Source organism: Rhamphochromis sp. 'chilingali', assembly GCF_963969265.1.
Source record: "Rhamphochromis sp. 'chilingali' genome assembly, chromosome: 14".
NCBI classification, from domain to species: domain Eukaryota; kingdom Metazoa; phylum Chordata; class Actinopteri; order Cichliformes; family Cichlidae; genus Rhamphochromis; species Rhamphochromis sp. 'chilingali'.
In genome coordinates this window covers 31,798,270-31,823,067 of record NC_137941.1, presented here as the reverse complement: position 1 = coordinate 31,823,067, position 24,798 = coordinate 31,798,270, and the positions used below count along the sequence as shown (strand labels likewise).

The following is a 24,798-nucleotide window of genomic DNA, read 5'->3' as shown; positions in this document are numbered from 1 at the left end:
AGCTAAGCTGGTTAACAGAGGCTTTAAAGGCAACCGGGGGCTATGCTGCCACCTTCAGCGCTTCATCATCATGCATGATCTTTCCATTTATCTCATCTAACACCTGCCCTCTGTCAAGCTTCATCTCCTCACCTCTGCCTCACCCGTTTTCCATTCATCATTTTGCTTTCCTAGACCCATTGTTCTTCCACACCTCTTTTTATTCAGCACATTAATGACTAGTGTGTTTTGCTTCGGGTTTGTTCAAATGGCTGTTTGTATTTTCGCTCTCAAAGTCAGGTATTATGGATTCACAGTAAAAATCCATACATCAGCGCTGGGAAATTACACAGTAATGAGGGCTGATGCGGTCTTAAGTGGGAGAGGATAGCATGGAAGATCTCGCTTTGCCTGCAGTTATGCAGAGAAAAAAAACAATACATCCAAGCAAGAATAAAAAGTGAAGGGCAGCACAAATCTAATACTTTCCTCCAGCTCAGGAAACAGCGAGAAAATAAAAGGTGGATTTTTCTTCCTTCTCCCTCAAATTATTATTATACTTTGGTTACCATTGGTTACCAATACAAACAAAATTTGTGGTGGAGCCACAACATACAATTTTTTCCATCACATATATCCTTTATAGGGTCATCCCATATCATACCTTCTGTGATAACCAGTATGAATTTAGGCAGTATATAACAGTGTTCTGCAGCTATTTTGTGCTTCTACTTAAAACCTTCCAGTTAACAGTTTGTGCTTATATTTGACTTGTGCCGTGTCATTTGCAATACTACTGACAGAGCATTATATCACTATAATAAAATAAAGCTGCAGGCACCTTGTTTCATTAGATTTACACTTTATATGAGGCAGTATGCCATCAGTAACAAGGATGGAAAAGTAATCCTTCATTTACTTATAAATGCTGCTGCCTGAAAGCTGAGTGCCAATAAAAGCATTCAGTATTTTTTTTTCCTACACTGTCAGAAATATAACTGCAAATTTTCTTAAAATGTAGTCTGTCAAATGTTGAGGCTATACTGCCCGCCTCTTACTGGTTTCTTTGTAAAACCTGATTGGTTGGCCCTACAGTAAGCTTCATTTGGTTGGCTGTGCGGCACAAACTAACCCCTGAGAAGGAGGCTCACTAACAGTCACAGCTGGGACAAATTAACATTGTTCAAAACCATGTGAAAGTGGGCGTTAACTATATTACTAATGGTAACATAATGGGGATTGGAAGGCCCCAGCTAATGTATTTCACTTATATCATGAAGTTCTTTATTATTTTATGTATAAATAAATGTATCAATATTGAGAATGTGTTTTCGAAAGTGTTAGATCTGAGTACTAATCAGTGGAGAGGCAGTGAGAATTTACTGTAAAGTAAGTTTGATGGATTTCTGATCAATACTATAGTAGTATTATTGTATTACTATTGTAGTAGTAATTCTTGTGAATTGCAAATAGATATACATCTCGCCACAGTGTTAGCTCATCAGTCTGTGGATGAGCTGAAAGTTATTTGAAACCATTATATGCATCAATTTTGAGAATTTTTTTTAACTTTTTGCCAGCTCACAATAAATGTGACACAAACTACCTGCCACTGGTGTCAGTCAACATCGTCAGTATTGGCCGATACAGATACTGTATATCAGTGCATCACTAATGATGACCATCAGTATGATGGCATCCAGCTTTGTCGAATGATTTTCCAGATTCTGGAAACTGGTTGCAGAGATTTCCTCCCATTCAGTCCCAGCAACATTAGAGAGGTCCATACATAAAACTGCTGAATGGAACCTTGCCGTTTTTACACCACACCAAGCTTCCATTGAAATACAACTGAATCGTTTGGATGGTTAAAATCACATCATACGATTATTTCTCCAAATCACTAAGTTGTAGATCACAATGAATAAAAGTTTACAATTAAAATGTTAATGTTTTATCTACAAATTTTGAAAATATAGCTGAAGCAGTGACTGAATGTAGGGTGGGGAGAGGAGGTGGAAGTAGTGCTGATCTTCACACCCTCCCTCTAATTAGATATGGTGACTTGATAATTCCCATTATATAAATGAAAATGGCTGTGTAAAATATTTATAGCCTCCAGCGAGGGCTCACTGCCCCCTCTCTACAAGCCCCTGGCCCTCAGGGACACCAACGCCAGGAGGGGCAACATGTGCAAAACGCCGCAATAAATCAATAATGTATGATCCCCCGCTGCATCTCACACCCTAGATTAAAAGGCCTGATGCCTGCTCATTCCTACAAACACACACACACAGCAAACAAGTAAACAACACATTCTGCATTCACCCAGGCAGACATGTCGCTGAAACTTCAAATATTTTCATTAAAATGATCATCAAGTGAAATGAGTAGAGAGAAGTGGGTCTCTCTACAAACGCTGGCTTTGCGTGTGGCCTCTGTGAGCAGCTAAACTTTTGGCTTCGACCCGGCAGATGAGGATGGGTAAAACAAACATGTCGACTGTAATGATACACGATACGCACATCACAGTCAAGCCAGGCTCCGAACATCTGAAGTGTCAAAGTCTAACTGATCAAGACCTAAACCCGGCAACCTCGAAAGGGAGTCTTTTCCCTTTAATTCATTTTTTAATTTTAAGTGGGCAGCACACAATCAAACATGTGTCATAAATAATGACACATGCACACAGTATATTAAGGGTAGACATTTTTTTAACCGATTTACTGCCATGGGACTGCAAGCCTCCACCAACTAGGGCTGTGCGATATGACCAAAATCTCATATCCCGATAAAGGAATTCTATCGTCCGATAACGATATAAATCACAAAAATGTAACAATCTCCAATCTCTGTAAATTCTGTGAATCTCGGGCAGCTCGACTTGTGTGAAGTGTTTCCAGCTGCGCGTCATGTAGCTGGAGTCGAATGTTTTAACAGATGCATGAAACTATACATTTTTAGACATAAGTTGTAACGGCCGCCGTTTTCTTTGTGAGTATTTATTACACGCCGTGCTGCGGGGAAAAGCCTGTTCTAACGTTTGAGTCTAAGGTTTATTTTTTAGCACCTGGCGGCTTTTTTTTTTTTTTTTAAATAATCTGCTCTTTCACGTGATTCATGTGAAAAATCTCAACAGGATCTTGAGCTTTATTGTGAAAGGTTTATGTGGAACATAAACAAGCAGACACGCGATGCTGTTACCGTCGTTGTTGCTAACGACAACGCATAAAAACAGGCGCTTGTCCGTCCCTAGTGTGGTTATATTAAATATAAGAGAAAGAGAGAACTTTAAGAAATTAATAAAAACTACAGTGACCATCAAAACCATGAAAAAATAAATATTGCCGTAAACAGTTTATTTTGCGACACCACGAAACAAACGATAGCGTAATATGAAACGATAGACGTTTTTATATCGTCATCTGATATATATCATTATATCGAACAGCCCTACCACAAACAAATCAAGCTTACATCATTGTCTAGACTCCTGATGGATATATGTACTGCAAGAAATAGAAGTTGGCATTGGCGGCCAAAGATTAATGTCTCTAAATGTAGAACAGTTTTAGCATTAAGAAATCACCAGAAAAGTGATTTTGCAGAACATAAGAAGTTTGTCAATTTCTGTTAAAAGCTGCATAAAAGTTCTTGGGATTTGAACAGTAATAACTTACATTATGCAAGGTCACATTCAGCTTGATCTCAGATGTTGCTTTAGTCTAGGGCTGCCACGATTAGTCGACTAGTCACAATTACGTCGACTATCAAAATCGTGGGCAGCTTATTTGGTAGTCGACGCATCGTTTGAAGCTTTGTAAGATCCCAAAAGACACAGGAATAAGTAGTAGGATTTAAGAGTGTAATAACGGACTGAAACAGAAGATGGCAGCACTGCATGTACAAGGATGCCAGCTGCCGTTAAACCCCGAAGAAGAAGAAGCAGTGTCTGGTATCGTAGCGGTGTCCAAATTCAGGAACCGCATCCTCCTGTGACTCCGACAAATGCGTCCTTCATTTCCCCAGATTTGAAGGATGGGTCGGGTGTATACTTCATGGCCCAACCTATCCAGAATTCACAGCGCAGCCCAGCTCAGTTTCCAACAATGGCGGCAGCTAGTTAGTTTTAATATTACTCTTATTATTCTTTCTGGGTCACAAAATAAACATTTAACATATTTTCAGGCGAGAATGTAGCTGTATAAACCTCAAATATCTGCTCAGTTTATCAAGACATCACATATTTTCAAAAGCGCTCCGACGTTTTCAGAGACGTCTGTTACCCACTAGCTCGATAGCTAGCGGGGGAAAGGCTCACCAGAACCCGTGAGAACACCGGACTCCTGGCAAATCATTTTTAAACCCACCGCCGTCTTTCGCTACTCAGGTTAAACATATATAAGTCACTTGATAACTTAAAAATGTTATTGTTTGGCTTTTTTCAGTATTTTATTTGTTCCTGAGTAAATCAGTTTGGCTGAGATTAAAGTTATAGTTTTTACACAGCTGAACAAACGTCAAGCAGACAGCTGATTATCAGAAGTGTGAGATGCTCGAGAATATACTCCGGTGTCCTGTTATATTTTAGATAGCAAGGAGTTTATTAAACTTCACAGAAACAATCTGCAAATTTCATTAAAATTTAATAAACTATCATCTTGTCTTTATTTTTAGTTAGCACATACCTTAAACACTTAAAGCTGTAAGATAATGATAGTTATATAAGAGCAGATGCTGCTGGTGCAATAAGCTGTACGTTTGACGTTCAATGGATGCATGATCTGATTAGTCGACCAATTGCAAAAATAATCGGTAACTAGTCGACTATCAAAATAATCATTTGTGGCAGCCCTACTTTAGTTCAAGTGTCCTTATAGTCAAGATCCAACCAAATCCAAGCTCAAGGTTATTGTGAAGGTAGGGTGTGGTATTGTGTTTCATTATCAAGGTTATCTGATGAGGGAATATAAAATTCTCAGTCACAGTACAACATGTGAAAATGTGAGGAAAGAAAAAAGAAAATTTCATTTCAATTTCATTTCACTGTTTTTGAAGAATTCACCCTCTGTTTTTACAGCAATCAATTTCTGGGCTGCTTCCTAACACAGACTCGTTTTGTACAACCCCCTCTGACCTACATGAAAGAAGAAGGAAGGAAGCAGTCAGTAGCAGGGGTCGTCCATGTTGGGTTAGGGGTGTGTACTTGCCATTAAAACACTGCTTAAGGGAGGATTACGATCTAGTGCAAACTCACTTTTTAATGGCTTTCCTGGGGCTAGCTAGCTTATAGCCTGTCTTGCCTTTTGAGGGTCTTTCTTTGTGCCCCAACAAGACAAATGCTTTGCAGACCTTTCGGGTCACCTCAATTGTTGATGCGTTTTTCCTGTCTACAGTTTCTTCTTTTGTTGCTTATTAGCTTGGAGCTGAAGGAGTCAGGCTAGCTTATGTGCTCAATGGTTATAGGTATGCCTTCAGGGGGAACTCAGCTTTAGCTTGTAATCCAAAGTGACATTTAAGCATTTTCAGGAAACCAGAATGCATAAATGAAGCAGTGAAAGGGCTGATGTGTTTACTATTCAACCGCTAGGCTTAATGTCAAAGTGCATTGTAATGTAACCAGAGTGGGAGTTCCCCTCAAGGGTAGCTTGGGTGTCGTTTTTCTAGACTGGAGGTGAACAAAGTGCCCATCACTCAGTCCTCTCCCAAATCCTCTTTTATCCCTTTGTTTTCACTCCCGATGGTCAATTTCAATAATCTGCACTTTCATTACAAATTTCTCCTTCACTCCTGCACCCCAACCCCCATCTATCTGTCCATAGCGCTGTCTCCATCCTCCCACCACACAATTTCTCCAGCAATTCCCATCTGATCTGGCTCAGCACCATCTCTGATTGTTTCGCAGAGCTAACCTCTTTACGTAAGTATTCAAATTTGTTGTAAAAGCCTGTAACACTACCCCAAATTATTTCATATCACAAACCCTCCGTAGGCATCTTTATGGACAGGAACATTTTATCGTCTTCTGCTCTTCTGTCATTTTTATCCTTTTTCTTATGAGCCGTTTCATCATTTTGCATCTCTTCATCTTTCTATTCTATTACCTTGTGTCTCATGCTTCACCTCCCATCCTCTTGCTGCTTCTCCCCCACAATCTCCTCTTTCCAGGAATTGTGTCTGGCCTAATTCCCCATTACCGAGATTGATGGGCCAAGGGTTCAGTCCTGTCGCTCTCTGGCTCAAGAAAACCGTGTAAGCAGCCAGCGTGTACGTGCAGCAGGATCATAAAAGCCCCGTAACGTCCAGCTTCCTGCCCTTGCTTTAGTTTTTAATGATCACTATCTGCTCCATCTGTAATCTGCTTTGAACCCATTATTATTATTTGCTTGAGGTTTATAGCGATGCATTGAGCTGGTTCACCAAACTAAGGCTGGAAAACCACAATTGACTTTTACTAAACATCTGGTTCTGTTAGATCTTGGTTAGTATTTAAATCTGGAATAAAATTCTATATTTCTTCATAACCACCGCCTTTAATTTTGTTTATATCATGCTGAGGAGTTTACATTGTGTTTCTAAAGTAATATTAAAGTAATAGACAGAAAATACATCACAGCCATCAAAATATAATCCTGTTATTTAAGCGGCAGTGCAATCTCAGCCTCTACACGTTTGTGTCACAGCAAAATGAAAGCTCCCAGTGTCCTTCAGTTTAAAAATAGAGCAGAGAAAGCCCTCTTTGTGGGTTTTTTCCCCCTCAACAGACAGGACAATCCCACAAAGTGGACGACTGTTGTGCCTCTGTGCATGCGTGTGTGTTATCCCAAAACTCTGTGTTGTCCTACAAAGCATTACTTCTGACTAGTAGAGCTGAAAAGAAAGTCTAGACTCATGTAATTCATGTCACCAGTACTACTGCCTCCAGCTACACTTGAGGAAAAGGAAATGAACAATGGTTTCAGTTTTCCAACCAGAACCCAAAACCCATCCTGAGCTTACAGCCAACCATTTTTCTCTGACAGAAGCTTTAGCCTGAGTATTCAATGGAGGAAAAACCAAGAGCTCAGCAGATACTGTACATAAAATGATGATCCTCAGGTTGTGTGGTTAATATCTTCTTGAATGTTATATTTGTAAGAGACAAATTGACTCACTGTGATAAAAACAAACAAACTAATTGGTGTTTATGTGTGAAAGCCCCTGAAACTTCAAGGTTGTTCACATATACAGGAAACCTAAATTTTGCATTGTCTTTATTCTAGCCCCAGAAATCAGAAGTGTGCATAAGTGTGAAACAACCCAGACAAACCCACTGTCCAGCAAATGCATTAGCTGGGCAAATTTAGAGCTAATTGAATGGGCTGCCATCTTCTAACATCCTCAAGTCATTCATTTCTTTTATAATCATTTGCAAAATGCAAATCCAAACCTTCAGGAACCTTACATGCTGCTGACATGAGCAATTAGATCCTTGCTTTGCCCATAGCACAGAATTTAAAAAAAAAAAAAAAAAAAAAGATACAAACCTAAATCGATGCAACAACTCCCCCAAAACCCTGCAATCTGATGATTGGGAAAACCTTGCAGGACTTAAGAATAGCAATACAGGGAGTAACTATGACATGACTCTAGTAAGTGAACCATTCATTCCTGATGTAGGTACTAACCGGTTTGGGCATCTTTCTCCGCTCTCCTGTCCCCTGCTGCTGATGAAACAGAAAGAAGTCGTCCTCCGTCTTCCTGCCTCACTCCGGGGCACCAGCGCCTGAGACACAAAGCAACAATGAAAGCAAATGTCAACAAATAAGAGAAAAAAACAACATAAGGTAGACGTAGCCCCAGGGCTCTGCTGTAGTGTGTTTCTTCTATATTTCTTGGTTCTCTTATAGTACAATTATACATTTGTGCTGAAGACAGAACAGTGCTATGATTAGAAAACAGAAAGATAAAAACAAAGGATCTGCTGATTGGGTTCATGCTGACAACAGTTTGCACTGCGTTTCCTTTCACTATACCAACCACTTCCTTACGTGGTAATTTTTCTAATATACACTTCACAGCCCTGTGACAGCTGGGATAGACTCCAGCTCCCCCACGACCCTGAATTAGATAGGTGGAAGACGATGGATAAACGGATGGATGGATGATTTCACAGCATCTGCTGTAACAGATAAACCTCCCACATTTTAGTCACACTGTGCATACATAAACTAACTGAATTCACATCTCCTCACTATAAATGTACATACCTAGTCATTTTTAATACTGCGGCTACAAAAACACTGCTGACACACACTCAATGCTAGAGCCCGACCAATACACGGGTCTAGTACTGCCACCTTGCAGCAACAGAGTTCTGGGTTCAGATACCCAGGCTTCTGAGGGTGGCCTTTCTGTGTGGGGTGTGCATGTGCTCCTTGTTCCTACGGGGTTTTCTCCAACTCAAGAATTTTTTTGCTCTCTAAAAGTCAGCAACTGAAGTGAGTTTCCTGGATGTACGCAAGGTGCTTTTCATTATGCTCAGGCATGTAAACTCCTCTTAGCAAGGATGTGTGAGAGCTATGAGGAAGCTGCCGAATGAGAAATCCTGTCATCAGTTAAGTGTAACGTGCTGCACGGCTGTATCAACAGAAAGGCCCAGACTGAATTCTGGATTCAAACCCAGAACCTTCTTGCTGTAAGGCATCAGTGCTACTTTCCACACCACCGTGTTCCTCTGAATTCCTACTGGTTAGGAAACTTCGTTGCAGACGAACAAGCTGTAGTCAGTTCACTACCATCTCTGCTGCTACGGTGCTGCATGCACTACTGCACATATTTATTTTTCCCCACTTTAAAACTTAGACCTTGTGTACAGATCAGTCTTCACTGGAGTTTCCTAACGACCTATATATTGATTTGAACTGTTATCTGGACAACTATATAGCACATAGTTGTCTAACAGTCTATCTATCGCCTCTGTCAGTGCGCCCCAGGGCAGCTGTGGCTACAACGTAGCTTGCCATCGCCAGTGTGTGAATGTGTGTGTGAATGGGTGAATGACTGAATGTAGTGTAAAGCGCTTTGGGGTCCTATGGACTAGAAAAGCGCTATACAAATGCAGGCCATTTACCAAACAAACAATCTGTTACTGTTTAATCTGATGTTACAATTCTTTATTGTAACATATTTACTTTGTGTGTCTGACTATGTGATGTTTCATTACACCGCAGTCAGTCACACAATATAACTGTGTGACTGAACTGTTATATTACCTGTAAAGGTGGGATTAGGCCTCTTCAATAATCCTTTACGTACATCTCTTTCTAAACCATGTGTGCGCTGACTGAAAATAGCCCTGACAAAACAGATTTATCAGTTGCTGCAGGTTAATAAGGAATAAGGGGAAATGCAAACCTTTCCAAACAGAACACTGCTGACATGGTCACACTGTCAAAACAGGACAAACTGGCCATTTGATATAAGATTACGTCACAAAAATCACTGAACCACTATTAACTTCATGTTTTACTGCAAGTACGTTATGAAAAAGGGACAAACTAAACTAGCAACACTTAGCAAACAACCATACTGTACACACACAGATGTTACTGAGATCCTTTGACTACAGCAGAATTCCTCAGTGTTCAGATGAAGCTGTAACAGAGGAGCAGTCCTAAACTCAGCATAAAAAACAAATGAGAACCATAGAGTAGGTAGAGGACAGTGGTTAGTTATAGAGAAAATCAGGGAAAGAAAGAAGAAACAGAAACAAACCAGTAAGTGGGGACAAAACGGGTGGGGGTGGTGGGGGTTTACAAAGCCCTTTGCATGATCTCTATGACAAATCATAACTTGCTTACTGAGAAATGTTATGTTCTCTGGACAGTGTGGGTTTATCTAGTACATCTTGTTACCTAAAATGATTAGAATGTAAGGAGAGCAGTTAGTAGGTGTCCCGTAGGTGCCAGATCTTTGTGATGTGTGGGGCTAGAAATAGACCTTCCACAAGTGTCAGCACATAGCATTAAACCAGGCTCAGACACAGGCTTAGGCTCGGTCTGACAAGAAAAACAAAGTGAAAGATTTTGGTTCTCTAAATATCTCAGAGTTACTGGAAAGGTTTACACTAATTAATATGACCACAAGAAGCCATCCAAGAAGAATTATGGAAGAGTTCTTCATTTTGTTTTTATTTTCGAAATAATGATGGAAACTAGGTTTGGTTTGTAAACTGGGACAAATAAAACATTCAGTATGTCATAAAGATGGTGTTTAGATCTAAAAGAAATTGGTTTCAAAGTGTGTGTTCTCAAATTGACTTATCAGTGCAGTCAGCCTCTGCTATGCTTTGTTTGTCTAACTATTAGTGAGTGAATTTAAACAAACCTACGCCTCCAAGACTAAAAGAAAATTATTTTGAGGACTTCAGCCAAGAATTTACATGTCTCTGCATAAAACATTCTTTACAATAATCACATTTAAAGGATTAGGCTATTGAACAGAAAAAACAGTAAAAATTATTTAAAGAATAATTAACTTGGACAACTACATTGAACTGCTAACTAACCTCAGTTAAATACTTTACAGAAGTCACTGCAGATCCATTTAATGTGGTCAATAACTGCCCTACATATTTCCATCCTATTAGAAGGCTGGCAGAAGGATTTCTACATATTTGAATAGTCTTGAGGCAAACTGAAATTTTATAGTCACATCTGAGAGCATTGTAAATTTACAAATTCTCACTTTTAAAAAGTCCCTTTGATGTGTCAGAAAACTGTACAACATGACCTGCAAATCAATGCACTGCTCAGTCTCAGTCAAGCCTTCCATAATCACATCAGCGTCTTATGAGGCCCAAATCCTAAAGGTCTACCTGGCTCAGAATACATTTTCGTTCAAAGAGAGCTTTGGAAGCCAGATGAGCTTCTTTCTTCAGGTGCAGAAGCATCTCAACTAAGCCAAGATTGTAATACGAGTGACCTCTAGACTACCGCTTGAAATAGTACTTGTTAAAATAGGAAGATGTAGGACAGAATCATGTTTTAAATCATTATTCTAGAAGAAGAGTGAGCAAAACTAATATTACTGTTTGAAACACTGGCACCTTCAGAGGGCAGGAACATATTTAAGACTACTAAAGATTGATTGTACTGTCAGCAGTAGCAGCAGCTGTAGTTTGACCACATCAACTAGGACAATATGTCTGTGAAGGTTCTCAGTCATCCAGGTCATCGTAGTCAAAGGAGCTTGCAAAGAAAAGCGTCTGGACTTCTTTAAGTTGCTTGAAGACGTTTCACCTCTCATCCGAGAAGCTTCTTCAGTTCTAAGGTCAAATGGTGGAGAGTCCCAGATATAAACCTAGTGGGAGTGACCCCCCACAGAGGGACAAAAGGACCCCCTGATGATCCTCTAATCGCCTGAGCCAAGGTGGGAAACTGGGCGTGGGTCCCAATCAGCCAGAGTTTCGGGTGTGTTCATTGTGAAACCTGGCCCCACCTTATCATGCGAATTCCTGAGGTCAGATGGCCCAGGATGTGAGTGGGCGTTAAGGCGTCTGGGAAGGGATCTCAAAACTGGATTATAGATGGCAGAGAGTTGGTGTCGTAAACCCCCGCCTCTGTTCAAAGATGGTCGCTCACAGTGGACATAGATGGCTTCTTTCACTCCTCTTTCAAACCATCTGTCCTCTCTGTCCGCACGTTTTGAGTGCTTCCTTTACATGTGTGTCACACATGTAAAGGAAGCACTCAAAACGTGCGGCTATCCTAAATGGGCGTTCTTAAAGTCAGCAAAGAGGCACAGAAAAGAAGATCAGACACCAGCGAGGGAGGACAGACGCAACAACATTGTCATCCCCTATGTAGCCGGTGTATCAGAGAAACTCAGGAGAGTTTTCTCCAAGCATGACATCCCAGTGTATTTCAGACCCAGCAACACGCTCAGACAGAAACTGGTTCACCCGAAAGACAAAACGCCAAAACACAAACTTAACAATGTGGTGTATGCTGTACAGTGCAGCGAGGAATGCTCAGACCTCTACATCGGAGAGACCAAACAGCCACTTCACAAGCGCATGGCACAACACAGAAGAGCCACCTCCACAGGACAAGACTCAGCAGTCCATCTGCATCTTAAGGATAAAGGTCACTCTTTCGAGGATGCCAATGTTCACATTTTGGACAGAGAGGACAGATGGTTTGAAAGAGGAGTGAAAGAAGCATCTATGTCCACTGTGAGCGACCATCTTTGAACAGAGGCGGGGGTTTACGACACCAACTCTCTGCCATCTATAATCCAGTTTTGAGATCCCTTCCCAGACGCCTTAACGCCCACTCACATCCTGGGCCATCTGACCTCAGGAATTCGCATGATAAGGTGGGGCCAGGTTTCACAATGAACACACCCGAAACTCTGGCTGATTGGGACCCACGCCCAGTTTCCCACCTTGGCTCAGGCGATTAGAGGATCATCAGGGGGTCCTTTTGTCCCTCTGTGGGGGGTCACTCCCACTAGGTTTATATCTGGGACTCTCCACCATTTGACCTTAGAACTGAAGAAGCTTCTCGGATGAGAGGTGAAACGTCTTCAAGCAACTTAAAGAAGTCCAGACGCTTTTCTTTGCAAGCTCCTTTGACAACTAGGACAATACTATTACTGACAGTTGTGACAGCAACTGAACGCACCCCCAAGCCAAAGTTTCATATCACAAAAAAGCTCTATTCCGACAGGACCAGTTTCAGGTTTCTATCACACAATACTGCTGAGTGAGGTCATCTTCTAGCAGGTAAATAGACTGAAAGAGCATCCAGTACAAAGGCTCAGTCACAATGCTAGAAGCCACCAAGTGAAAATCTGGCATTTTCAGTCCTGAGGAAAAATTCAGTATTCCACGTTTGGCAAGTGATTGATAGCATTGACATTGACTCCTAAAACCCCAATTACGCAGGCCTAGAGACAGGTCGGTGACCCCCGGTATCACAAAATCCCAAATGGAAACTAGCTGGTAATTGTATCTGCTTACCAGCTTTAAAGTAAAAGTTGCACCTTACCACTGCAACTTTTACTTTGAAGGCAAATGTTCCATTTCCAGTTTGCGTTGCACATTTTCAAGTTTCATTAAAGGTCAGAGAGCAAATGATGATGATATGGTCTGCATGTAAGTTGTAAGTTGGTGTCATCGATACAAACGGAGTGACCGCACAAGTCTGCTAGTGACACCATCTTTGCAACAGATTTCAACATTGAAAACATTAAAATAAAATAAAATCCAATCAATCGCCAGCTGGTCAGGAAATATACATTTTATCTTTAGTCACAGGAGGTCAATGTGTGGGTTTGCTGGTCAGTCACTAAGACTGTGTGGCTAACTGAGGCTCACAGATAAACTGCCACTCAAACGTTTGGACACACCTTCCCATTTAATGGTTTTTCTTTATTTTTACTACTTTCTACATTGTAGATACATACCGAAGACATCAAATATATGAAGAAAGATATATGGAATTATGCAGCAAAGAAAAAAAACTGATAAATCACTCTGTCTTATATTTTAGATTCCTGAAAGTAGCCACCCTTTACCATGATGACAGCACTGTAAACTCTGAATGTGCTCTCAGTGAGCTTCATGATGTAGTCGCCTGAAATGGTTTCACTTCACAGGTGTGCCATGTCAGAGTTTATTTGCGTAATTTCTTGCCTTCTTAATGGGGTTGGGATCATCAATTGCATTGTGCAGAAGTCGGGTTTGTACACAGCTGACAACCCTGTTTGACAAATTTTAGATTTCATAAGTAAAGAGACACAACAGTCCATCATGACTTTAAGAACTGAAGGTCAGTCAGTCCAGACAATTGCTAAAACGTTGAATGTGTCCCCAAGTGCAGTCGCAAAAACCATCAAATACTATGGCGAAACTGGCTCACATGAGGATTGCCCCAAGAAAGGACGACCAAGAGTCACCTCTGCTGCTGAGGATAAATCCATCCGAGTCACCAGACTCAGAAAACACAAGTTTCCAGCACCTCAGAGTAGAGCCCAGATAAATGTCACACAGAGTTCCAGTAGCATCTCTACATCAACTGTTCAGAGGAGACTGGTGTGAATCAGACCTTTACTGTATGGTCAGATAGCTGCTAAGAAACCACTACTAAGGAAAAGCAACAATCAGAAGAGTTTGTTTGGACCAAAAGACCCAAGGAATGGACATCTGATGAAAATCTTTGGTCTGATGAGTCCAAATTTGAGAGTTTTGGTTCGACCCACCGTGTCTTTTAGATAGTCACCGTGAAGCATAGAGGAGGAGGTGTAATGGTGAGGGTGCATTACTGGTGACACTGTTGGGGATTTATTCACAATTGATATCACATGGAACCAGCATGGCTACCCCAGCATCCAGCAGCGACATGCAATCCCATCCAGTTTGCATTTAGTTGGACCAACATTTATTTTTCAACAGGACAAAGATGTCAAACACACCTCCAGGCTGTGCAAGGGTTATTTGATCAAGAAGGAGAGTGATGGATTTCTGCACCAGATATCCTGACCTCCACAGTCACCTGACCTAAACCCAGTCAAGATGGTTTGGGATGAGATGGACCGCAGAGTGAAGGCAAAAAGTCCAACCAGTGCTCAGCATCCCTGCGAACTCCTTCAAGAGTGTTGAAAACTATTTCAGGTGACGACCTCATGAAGGTCATCAAGAGAATGCCAAAAATGTGCAAAGCAGTGATCAAAGCAAAGGGTGGCTATTTTGAATAATCTAAATTATAAAACATGTTTTGAGTTGTTTCACTCTTTTTTTGTTTACTGCATTATTCCGTACGTGTTCATTCATAGTTTTGATGCCTTCAGTGAGAATCTACAATGTAAATAAAATAAAGGAAAATCATTATATAAGAAGGTGTGTCCAAACTTTTGACTGGTAGTGTACATTGGTTTCCTGATATCAGCTGATATTTGCCCATCAAAGATACATCAGGGTTTCCAGTTTGTGCCGATAAAAATCTTTTGTAATTAAGAAATTGTGTCATTTCATAATTTCTCCAGAAGAGAATGTTGATCTCCATTATCTACAATACTGCACTATCTATAGGACATGTAACTGAGTACACTTGCCTGTCCGGGATATATCTCTACCACTTTTGGGATAGGAACTGAAAGATGGTGAACTATGGTTAGGCAGGGTGGAGTCAGAGGAAACTCTAGTGTAGCTCGCAGTCATTATGTGGAAATCTAAAATCTTTTAATTACGTTTCGTATCATTTCGATGCCAATGACATTCAGCTTTATCCACCCTAGTCCATCTTATTTAACCCAGATTAGTATAAGCTTGCTAGCAATTACCTTGCTTTGAACACCAACAATGCTGAGACCATAATTATAGCTCCTTGTGAACTATAACCTAAAATGAGTCAGACTCGTACGTTTTTTGTTCAACGGCTAAGTCCAGCATTCAGAATCTTAGTGTAATATTTGATTCTTCTTTGGGGTTCGACTTGCATATAAAATCTTTGTCTCGATTCCTGTTTCTTTCATTTAAAGAACATTTCTAAACTGTGACTTATGTTCTCCTTAGTTGAAATGGAAAATAATGTTTATCGTTTTTGTTTTTTCATTTAGATTACTGTAATGGCCTGCTTACCAGCTTGGACAAAGTTTTACTTTCACACTTCCAAGCAATACAAAATGCTGCGGCCAGGCTAGTAACATCTTCTAGAAAGCAAGTCCACATCACTAGCATTCATACTCTTTACACTGGCTCCCAACAGGTTTACGATTCATTTTAAAATCCTTGTAATAACATACGAAATAAGTCACGGCCAAGGTCCAGATTATATACACTGCTCCTCACCATCTTCACGGGTTCAGAATCTGTTAGTTGTTTGCTGTACACAACTAAAGACTGGGGAGAATGAGCCTTTAAGTCTGTGGGACCGAGGCAATGGAAGAGTCTACCGCCACAACTACGTCTAGTTGACTCTGTGGGTGCTTTTAAAAAGCAGTAAAAACTTTTAATAAAACAGGCTTTGTGTTGATTTTATTGGATGATTATTATTATTATTATTATTATTATTATTATTCATTTGTTTGTCTTTTAGAAATCTTTTTCTTAATTGTGTCTTATTTTATCTTTTTATTGGCTATTATGGCACTTAATGTTTTTAATTTTACTTTTTTTTGTGTAAAGCTCTTAATAAATGTTACTTACTTCCAATATTGGTTCTTAAGCATACCAGATATGCTGAAATTATATATTTATTGGACCTATGAATTATCTATATGCAAGTAGTGTATATGCACAAACTAACACCAGAACAGCCACTTAACTAGAGAGCTATGGAAATCACAAGATAGAAAGTACAGGTGATAGCAGGCTAGCAGCAACTGAACTTTCTAAATAACAGTGAGATTAATTATCTACCAAACAAACTCTGACAGCTGTTAACATACAGTGCAAACCAGATCCAACAGAGCTCTACTTGTGGTGGGAAGCACTGATATATAAATACTGACCAATTTGTATTGATGTTGGATTTTTTTAAGCACCCTAAAAACAGATATCAGTATCAGCACCACAAATGCATAAATAACTCAGACAGTTCCATCACTCCTGCTGGCCTTAACAGCTTTTTCACTGGAAGCCCTATTACAATCAATGCAACAAATTCATTGTTGAAACCATTTTCAGCTGTAGGTAGGAAAGATGAGAAAGTGTCTCATAGATCTAAAATAACTTCATCCACAATTTAATAACAGCTAGACTGAACCAGAAGAAACTGAACCATTATCAGCATAAGTCCCTTGGCTGGAAAACTTAAATTTAAAGCAGGTAGACTGCAAAATCTAAAGCCTGGGATGAGTTTATCAGCTGAGTCACCTTGTGCAATTTTCTTCCAACCCTGTAACACCTTCTGCTTGCTCTGTGTCTTTCTATTTCACATCGAGGGTGAGAGACAGTGAGGAAGGACTACAACAGTGAATTGATGAAAAAAAAAAAAAAAAAAAAGAGAGAGAGAGAGAGAGAAAGTCGGTAAGAATTCAAAGCTTCACTTGACCCATATACCTGCAGCCAGCAGATAGGTGAAGACACTGAATGCTAAGAGAGTTGAAGTGGTTTTACGTCTGTGTTCTGTGAAACAGTATAAAGCCAGTCGTTCAAAAAAGAAAAAACCCACAGCACACACAGGTCTGCACTGTGTAGACAGGCTTAGAAAAAAGTGATGTAATATATTTAGTGAAACCACAGGGTCACTTAAAAAAAGATATAGCTTTCAGGTCCCCATTCATGCAAAAAGAAACCTCTCTCAATGTGAACATTGCTTTCTTTCATCTCTCTCGTTTTCCCAGTTGATATCAACACTGTTAATAGGGCTGTTTGATATAAAGATATATATCGGATGACGATATAAAAACGTCTATCATTTCATATTACGCTATCGTTTGTTTCGTGGTGTCGCAAAATAAACTGTTTACGGCAATATTTATTTTTTCATGGTTTTGATGGTCACTGTAGTTTTTATTAATTTCTTAAAGTTCTCTCTTTCTCTTATATTTAATATAACCACACTAGGGATGGACAAGCGCCTGTTTTTATGCGTTGTCGTTAGCAACAACGACGGTAACACCATCGCGTGTCCGCTTGTTTATGTTCCACATAAACCTTTCACAATAAAGCTCAAGATCCTGTTGAGACTTTTCACATGAATCACGTGAAAGAGCAGATTATTTACGGATGAGAAGCAAAAAAGAGCCGCCAGGTGCTAAAAAATAAACCTTAGACTCAAACGTTAGAACAGGCTTTTCCCTGCAGCACGCCGTGTAATAAAGAAAACGGCGGCCGTTACTATGTCTAAAAATGTATAGTTTCATGCATAGGTTAAAACACGACTCCAGCTGGAAACACTTCACGCAAGTCGAGCTGCCTGAGATTCACATAATTTACAGAAAATGTTACATTTTTGTGATTTATATCGTTATCGGACGATAGAATTCTTATATTGGGATATGAGATTTTGGTCAGATCGCACAGCCCTAACTTAATATCAAAAAAATTTACAGACTTTTATAGATTTTCCAGTCGCCTTTACAGACCTCTGTTACTTGTCCCTCCTTTGCCATTTAATCATGTTAAGTTGGGCTGTGATTCATATTGGGAAATACTGTTCTGACTTTCTTTGCCATTTAAAAATGGCAATAAAATAAAATAAGTGGTGGTGGGGGGAGGGGGAAGGTAATGAAACCCCATTCAGAAATGTGGAGCTGGAACTCGTTCAATTATTTTCAACAGTTCTTGACAACATCACCGGTTTCCTTTATTCTGTTAATTTACATAGTGATAGCTTAAACATAAAAAACAAAGGGCGACTGTTGCTGTGAAATACTTGCAACGGTAAATCTCTGTCATTACATGTATGTTTGCAGAAGCCACAAAATGTCCTGCTGTTAAGTGCCAGGGCTGACACACTCATAACTTTGAGCAGCTGTTACAACAGCAGGAATCGGCACCAACTGCTTAGAAAACAAAGCTTTACTTAAACCACCAAAGAGCCAATTGACCCCTCTGTGAATGTCAGGAGGGGAGACTTTGTGATAAAACGCAAATGGCTTGTCCCAGGTGTGACCTCTGAAACTAACTGAGCTAACACAAACTCCTTTCAAGCCACTGAAAAGGTGTGAATTTTCATGAGTTTCTCAAATATAATAAAATTTATGGCACAAACAGCAGCTTTTTTGGAATCACCTCCAAGCGCTCCAAGCTTACATGCTGACTTTTTTCCCCCTCTCAGTTGGAGGAAATGGGAGGCAGAGAATGGGTAGGATTGGGGGACGGGATGGAGTATAATGCTGAATCTCAACAGCCAACCGCAGAAGACCACGCTAATCAGCCAAAAAAAAAGACTAGCTCCAGATGCATGTGTAATGACTATGGCTGAATTTGAAACCAGCCCGTTTTATTTACAGACGTGCATGAAGGACGTTTGCATTTGTTGTCCCTCCAAAACCGTAACCTCTGTGTCAGAATTCTTCACGCACTGAGTTACTTAAACCAGCTTTAAAGTGTGCAGGAAACAGAGCAGATAAAGGCAAAGAAAGTGAAAGAGAGGACATGAGATTGAGGCACAATAAATAAGGGAGAAATGAGAGAAACTAGATAGCATCAGTCTGCGACAGGCCTCTGGAGCTAAAGTATTGGCTCCCTGTTCCCAGCTGATACTACTACATATGCTCCAACGTAACAACTGATGTGACAAATTACACCAACATACATGAGACAGAAAGGCATATTTCTGGCATATTACTTAAGATGTTGCAAGCTGTCAGCCTTATGTTTGTGAAAAAAGTAGAACAACAGTAATAACTCACTGCGTTTTATATTTTTGATCTCTTTTTCCACTTGAACAGTTAAAGATTCACCATTACTTTTGTTGCTTAGTGTTAAACTTAAATTCCAGCTGCAATGCAAAGCATGTTCCTGGTTCAACTCTGACCATTTAAACTTGTTACCCATGCATGAATGCACCTTCACAATGCACCGAATGACAATAATAGATGTTTCTGGCACATTTCTCCTTTGTTTTAGATGTAACTAGACTTGACAGGCATCTATAATTAACAGAAGAAATGTAAACAGACAATGTAAATACTGTCTCTAAACTTTTAAAGTGCTTACATAGACTACGATAGAATGGAAATAGCAACAAAACACCATAAAAGTCTAAATTTTCATTAACAAGGCTGATAAGGGAAAACTGCACTCAGTACGAACACAGCCATAGCCATAACATAGTAGAGGAGTTTCACATTGACAGCTGGTGTGTGAATACTCTGTCTAAATTCTCTTTCTTAAAATAGCGGAGGGATACTGCTGTTATTGCCATTTTAGTGTCTTTACATTTATCTCACGGTTACCATTTTTGATACAGTGAGGGTTTATTTACAAATACGAAGTTTAATCGTAATGACAAGTCTCTTTAATTAGCCAATGAGTAAGCATGTACTTTCAAGCCTTCATTAATAACTTCTGCTGTAAAGCTTTCTTCTTCTGCATTTAAGTGGTCTTACAGCAACATTTCTCAGGAATTAACAGCTATATGGACGTGTGGTCAGGACAAGCATTAGCATTCTCTTTTTGTGGCCTTGTGCCGTGGGATTATTCAACAGGTTACAAAAAAAAAAATAGCGCAGCCGAGAGAAATCTAAAACCAGCAGTCAAGGGTATCTGATGTCATGGTGCGGAGAGCCTCCTTCTCAAATGAGTTGTAATTCGGTCCCACGAGTGGGCGGGCTCGAGAGCAACAGGAGAATTTGAGCGATGGGAATAATGGCCAATAAATTCACTCGCTGTGCCTATCAGCAGCTCGTAATTTGCCTGACGCCGACAGAGCATCTGTTTGTGCCAGATGGACCGCTAGCGTCCTGCATGTGTGTGCGCGCGCTACTGTGACTGAATTGAAAACCGTTATTTATGTGCAAAAGCCATACTGGTCCGCGTGCTTCAAGCTTAGCGCCTAAACTTGAAAATGATAAACTAAGGCCAAGGTTGCCAACGTTAACATATCCTCATATTGCTGATAAACAAAAAAAGTCAGACTTAAATCGAAGTTGTTATTTGTTTTTACGTTACAGTATCGCCTGTATAATCTTGGAGGCAGCGCTAAAAAAAAAGCGGAATTTAAATCGACCGCAAGTATCTCAAAGTGCGGTGACCGCAACACACGAGTCCCCGAATGCCGTATCTGCACCTGCTAACAGTTCAGTGTGAACGATGTGCTAATCGTGTTTCAGCAGCGGCTGTTTTCGACATTGTTACAGAAAGAAAGGCGCGTTGTCAGCACCACAAAAGTTGCAAACGGCGCAAGAAACATTCTTTCCGCTGCGAGCTTTTTTTTCTCTTCCCCACCAGAGCATCAGTCCCTTTCAGCACATGAACAGGACCTCGCCTGAATTTCAACAGCAAAGGCGGGCACGTTCAAGCTCTCCCGGGTAGCTGTTGAAATCATTATCGAAGCGCTCAGAGGAGCTCGTGAAAGCTCACATATATATTCCGCTTGAATCTCGAAGTAGACATGACAACTAATTGCCATGACTACCCTCTTCTGTTGCCTAACACCGACTGACACTGAGCCCTTCAGAGGAAAGCGACACGGGCTTACTCACCCGTCCTCCCGTCCTAAAACGTGCACGAAGCCGGTTAGAAACTGAGGTGAAGCCAAACCGGGGGCACGCCGCCTTTAACCTGCCAGTCAAAGTGCGCTAGAAAATAAGTTGTGCCGCTCGTCAGCGGCCCAGAGTGTTCAAATAAAGACACAGCTGCCGCTCTGCAGCCCAGAGAAGAAAATAAATCCCTTCTCATAATGGACGGCTTAAAGGAAAAGAAGGACGACAGGCAGAGATGAAGACGGTCAAACTCACCTCTAACGCCTAGCTGCGCTCGAGGATGTGTCCCAACTGTCACCCCCTCCAGCAGGCAGCAGTACTTTATATATCCACAGCGATTAAAAATAGACCGTTTCACGTTCCCGGACACGGTGCGTACTGAGAGTGTAGCTATAGTGATACAGGCTTCATTGGAGGGAGACTCCTCCGCTAGTCTCCCACGACCGGAGAAGAGGTAGTCAATATGGCTGACAAACTCACCGTACCGAGGCGTGGTGAGCAGAGTCCTGCAGATTCACCCACCCCTCCTCCTCACACCGTGCGACTGAAACTCTGCAGAGCAGCCCAGCTGTGGGGTGTAGGACTGGGGTTCAGGAGCTTATCACCCCACCCTCCAAAAAAGGAGACGTTTTATTACCTCACAGACCCTTCTGGTAAATGTGTTGGGTCACATTTTATTTTGAGAAGTGCCCCCCTGCTGCTATGTAATGTGGCAAGTGTGTGACTGTAAAAGTGTTTGTATAGACATTTAGCTAAAAGCACCAAAGCAGTCAAAGCTTTAACGAATGTAGACTCGTTTTTTATTTATTTATTTTTTTAAATGTGCTAACAGTTTGCACTGGGAACCCTCAGTGTTTGTGTAAATCTTGCAGGCATGGCCATTAAATTAGAAACATGAAAAGAAGAAGAGCATGCAGCTCTAACTCCTTCACAGTGCTCCAGATCCGTTAGAAATCAGCTTCACATTGAGACAGTGGCAGAGTAATGGCAAAGTGAAATGGCTAGTGTATCATGCATTCAGCACATAGTGGTTCTGGTTCTTTACATCACCTGTGTTTTTATTTATTTATTTATTTATTTATTTATTTTTGCAGCGTGCCCTGCTGACCCTTGCTGGTGAGCTAAAGTGATGAAAAACTCACTTTAAGGCACATCAGTTGGCCAATGATCAGCAATTTTACATTTTCATGTAATTCTTCTACATAAATCAGTCTAATAGGTTGGTTTTTAAGGCGGTATTTTTAAGGTGTGGTCATGAAAGGAGTCTGTTGAGGATGACCAAGGGGCACGCATTAATTTACATCAAACACGAAACAGGACACTGCTGGCGGACCTTAGTGTCAAAAATAAGTGCTGGATTCATGCTGAATGTGTTGGAGTAAGACTGAAGGCACAAGGCAGGCGGTGGGACTGCTTTACAACACATATGCCTCCTTAGTTGTTTAGTCCCTATATTACCCATATGAAGTAGCAGATTCACTCCAGAGCTGCAGTGGTATCACAGACACTCGTGAAACATTTGACCTCACAGATACGTGCCTTCAGTGAAAGTAGAACAATATCGTCGACACTTGTCTGTCGAGTTTTCCTTCCACCTCAGCAGGCGGTAGCGCCCATCTGCATCTCCTGAAAAAGCTCACCATTCATCCATCCCCGCCTGGAAATGAAAGCTTTATGAAAATAGCCGTGTTGTGAAACAGTCCATGTGGTTATGAAGAGGAGAGATGTGTCATCTTTGAGCTGTGAGTCACTGGCATTCTCAGTTGCCTAAACTTGAAGTTGTAATAAGGAAAAGGAAAAAAAAAAAACCCACACAAGGATAATATCAGCAGATATCAATTGCTGTTTACATCCAATTAGAGCCTGACTAATGGCTTTCTGGAACTGGTGTACATTTTTGCTATTAGGAGCCTCTGATCTGATGGATTTGCTCATTAAGTTTATAATTTATCTTCCAAACATTTTACTCGCGCAACGTTTGGGAATAATCCACCCATTAAGTATGTGTAAGTTTGTCCAGGTGTCAAATATCAGCATACAGCATGCAGGGCAACTGAAAGGTATGTGTGCTATCACGGCTGTGTCAGATGTCAGCCTCAAGGAGAAAGTGAAAGAATCTGCTTGAATATGGAGGCCAGATTATAATTGCATATCTCTAGGGGGGCTGATTCATCAGTTTGCATCTTTGGCCTATTTCAGCATCTCTGTCAAAAACGGGTGGTCATAAAGGGAGAACAGAAGAACAAATGGTCTGTGGTTCTTCTGCATTAGAGGTTCAATACTTTTAACATTGTGATGGCGCTCACATTCCTCCCACATATGGCTCCTCTTTTTTGTTCTCACCTCTTCAAGGCCGTGTCCTCTCGCTTTCACTCACCACGGTTTTGTTTTGTTCACTCGGCAGTTTTAGGAAGTAATGTAGTACATTAAATGGGATTACAGTAATCTCATGAGTGCGCTCCATGACACAGTGTGATTCTCTTCCAGTAACATGTGAATTAAGGTCTTCTGCAAACTGAACTAATGAGTCTGGAACACAGATAATCAAACCTTTCGATCCAAAACTGCAATATGCAGCTCTATTCTATTCAAAATCAGTCTATGATTCATCTCTTTGTTAGCCATGTTTAAAAGTTTGTTGGCTGAATGGTTCAGTTTTTAACTCAGAATTTGAAATCCTTTACTTTTTTGCTTTTTTTGTTTTGTTTTAAATTTAATGCATATATAGCACCCAGCCTGCATTTAACATAAATCGCACAACTTCAGGAAACATAATTTACCTGACTGATTATTTAAAATGTCATTTATGTAACACATTGATTGTGCAATTGTTATTTAGGTGTTCTTTTCTTGTTTTAATTGTTAAAGAGACAAGAGTTTAAGGGACTACTGAGATTTTTTTTATTGTACAACACTGACACCCGATGGTTGCGTACGTTTATGAGCACAAGTTGTTAGTCTCCAGGGAAACATCTGTTTTAAAGGGTGCTCCTGTTGCTGTGTTTGGTAACAGATGAAGGCTAATATAGCATAAACCTTTGTTTATATGTATATAATCTGGATCTCCAATTAAAGGTGGAAGAGAAATAAAGATTGTTTATAAAGCTCAGATGGAGAGCCACAATCTAGTTGCATCAGTAGACCAAGAGAAAAAAAATAAATTAATTAATTAAATAATTTGAGTAAACCTATAGGTTCTACAATTTCCCATATTTTTTGCAAAAAGTCTGTAAAGATGCAACCACTAGAGGGTGTAGGTGGGCACTTTCCTTAACCATGACCTTAACCATGAAGTTCAGAGGTCAGTTGTAGATTAATGTGTGTGTTTGTGTGTGTTTGTGTGTGGGGTGGGGGGTAGTGGAGAAAAGGACACTGGCCTCACTTGTGGAAAAACAAAGACAAGAAAAAATAATTAGTAATAAATGAAAAATGTGCATTGAATTCACACATGGAAAGCAGACCTTGGTTAGTATACATTATATTATTTGCAGTGAAGAACTTACTACATTCTTATTAATACAAATGTTTAGGTGTTTGCAAACACAGAATAATATATAATGACAGGAATTTCAAAAATGCTGTCCTCATGTACCCAAGTGTTCTTCGCTCTCGAACTCTAAAAAATCCCAAAAATATCAAATGAATTAATAAATTCTCTCCTTAGTAACCCCGTTTAAA

The 24,798-nt window shown here is 40.4% G+C and overlaps 1 protein-coding gene across 1 annotated transcript in view; it reads right to left on the bottom strand.

Annotated features, from left to right (window-relative positions):
* Positions 1 to 21,594, bottom strand: part of LOC308409356 (radixin) — a 47,048-nt gene extending 25,454 nt beyond the window's left edge. Inside the window, exons 1-2 of the mRNA XM_080902040.1 lie at positions 21,376 to 21,594; positions 7,647 to 7,744 (exon numbers count right to left, since the gene is read on the bottom strand). Of these exons, the coding sequence (XP_080758166.1) occupies positions 7,647 to 7,658 (12 nt within the window). The 5' untranslated portion in view covers positions 7,659 to 7,744; positions 21,376 to 21,594. The remainder of the gene's footprint in view (positions 1 to 7,646; positions 7,745 to 21,375) is intronic.
* Positions 21,595 to 24,798: the final 3,204 nt, after the last annotated feature.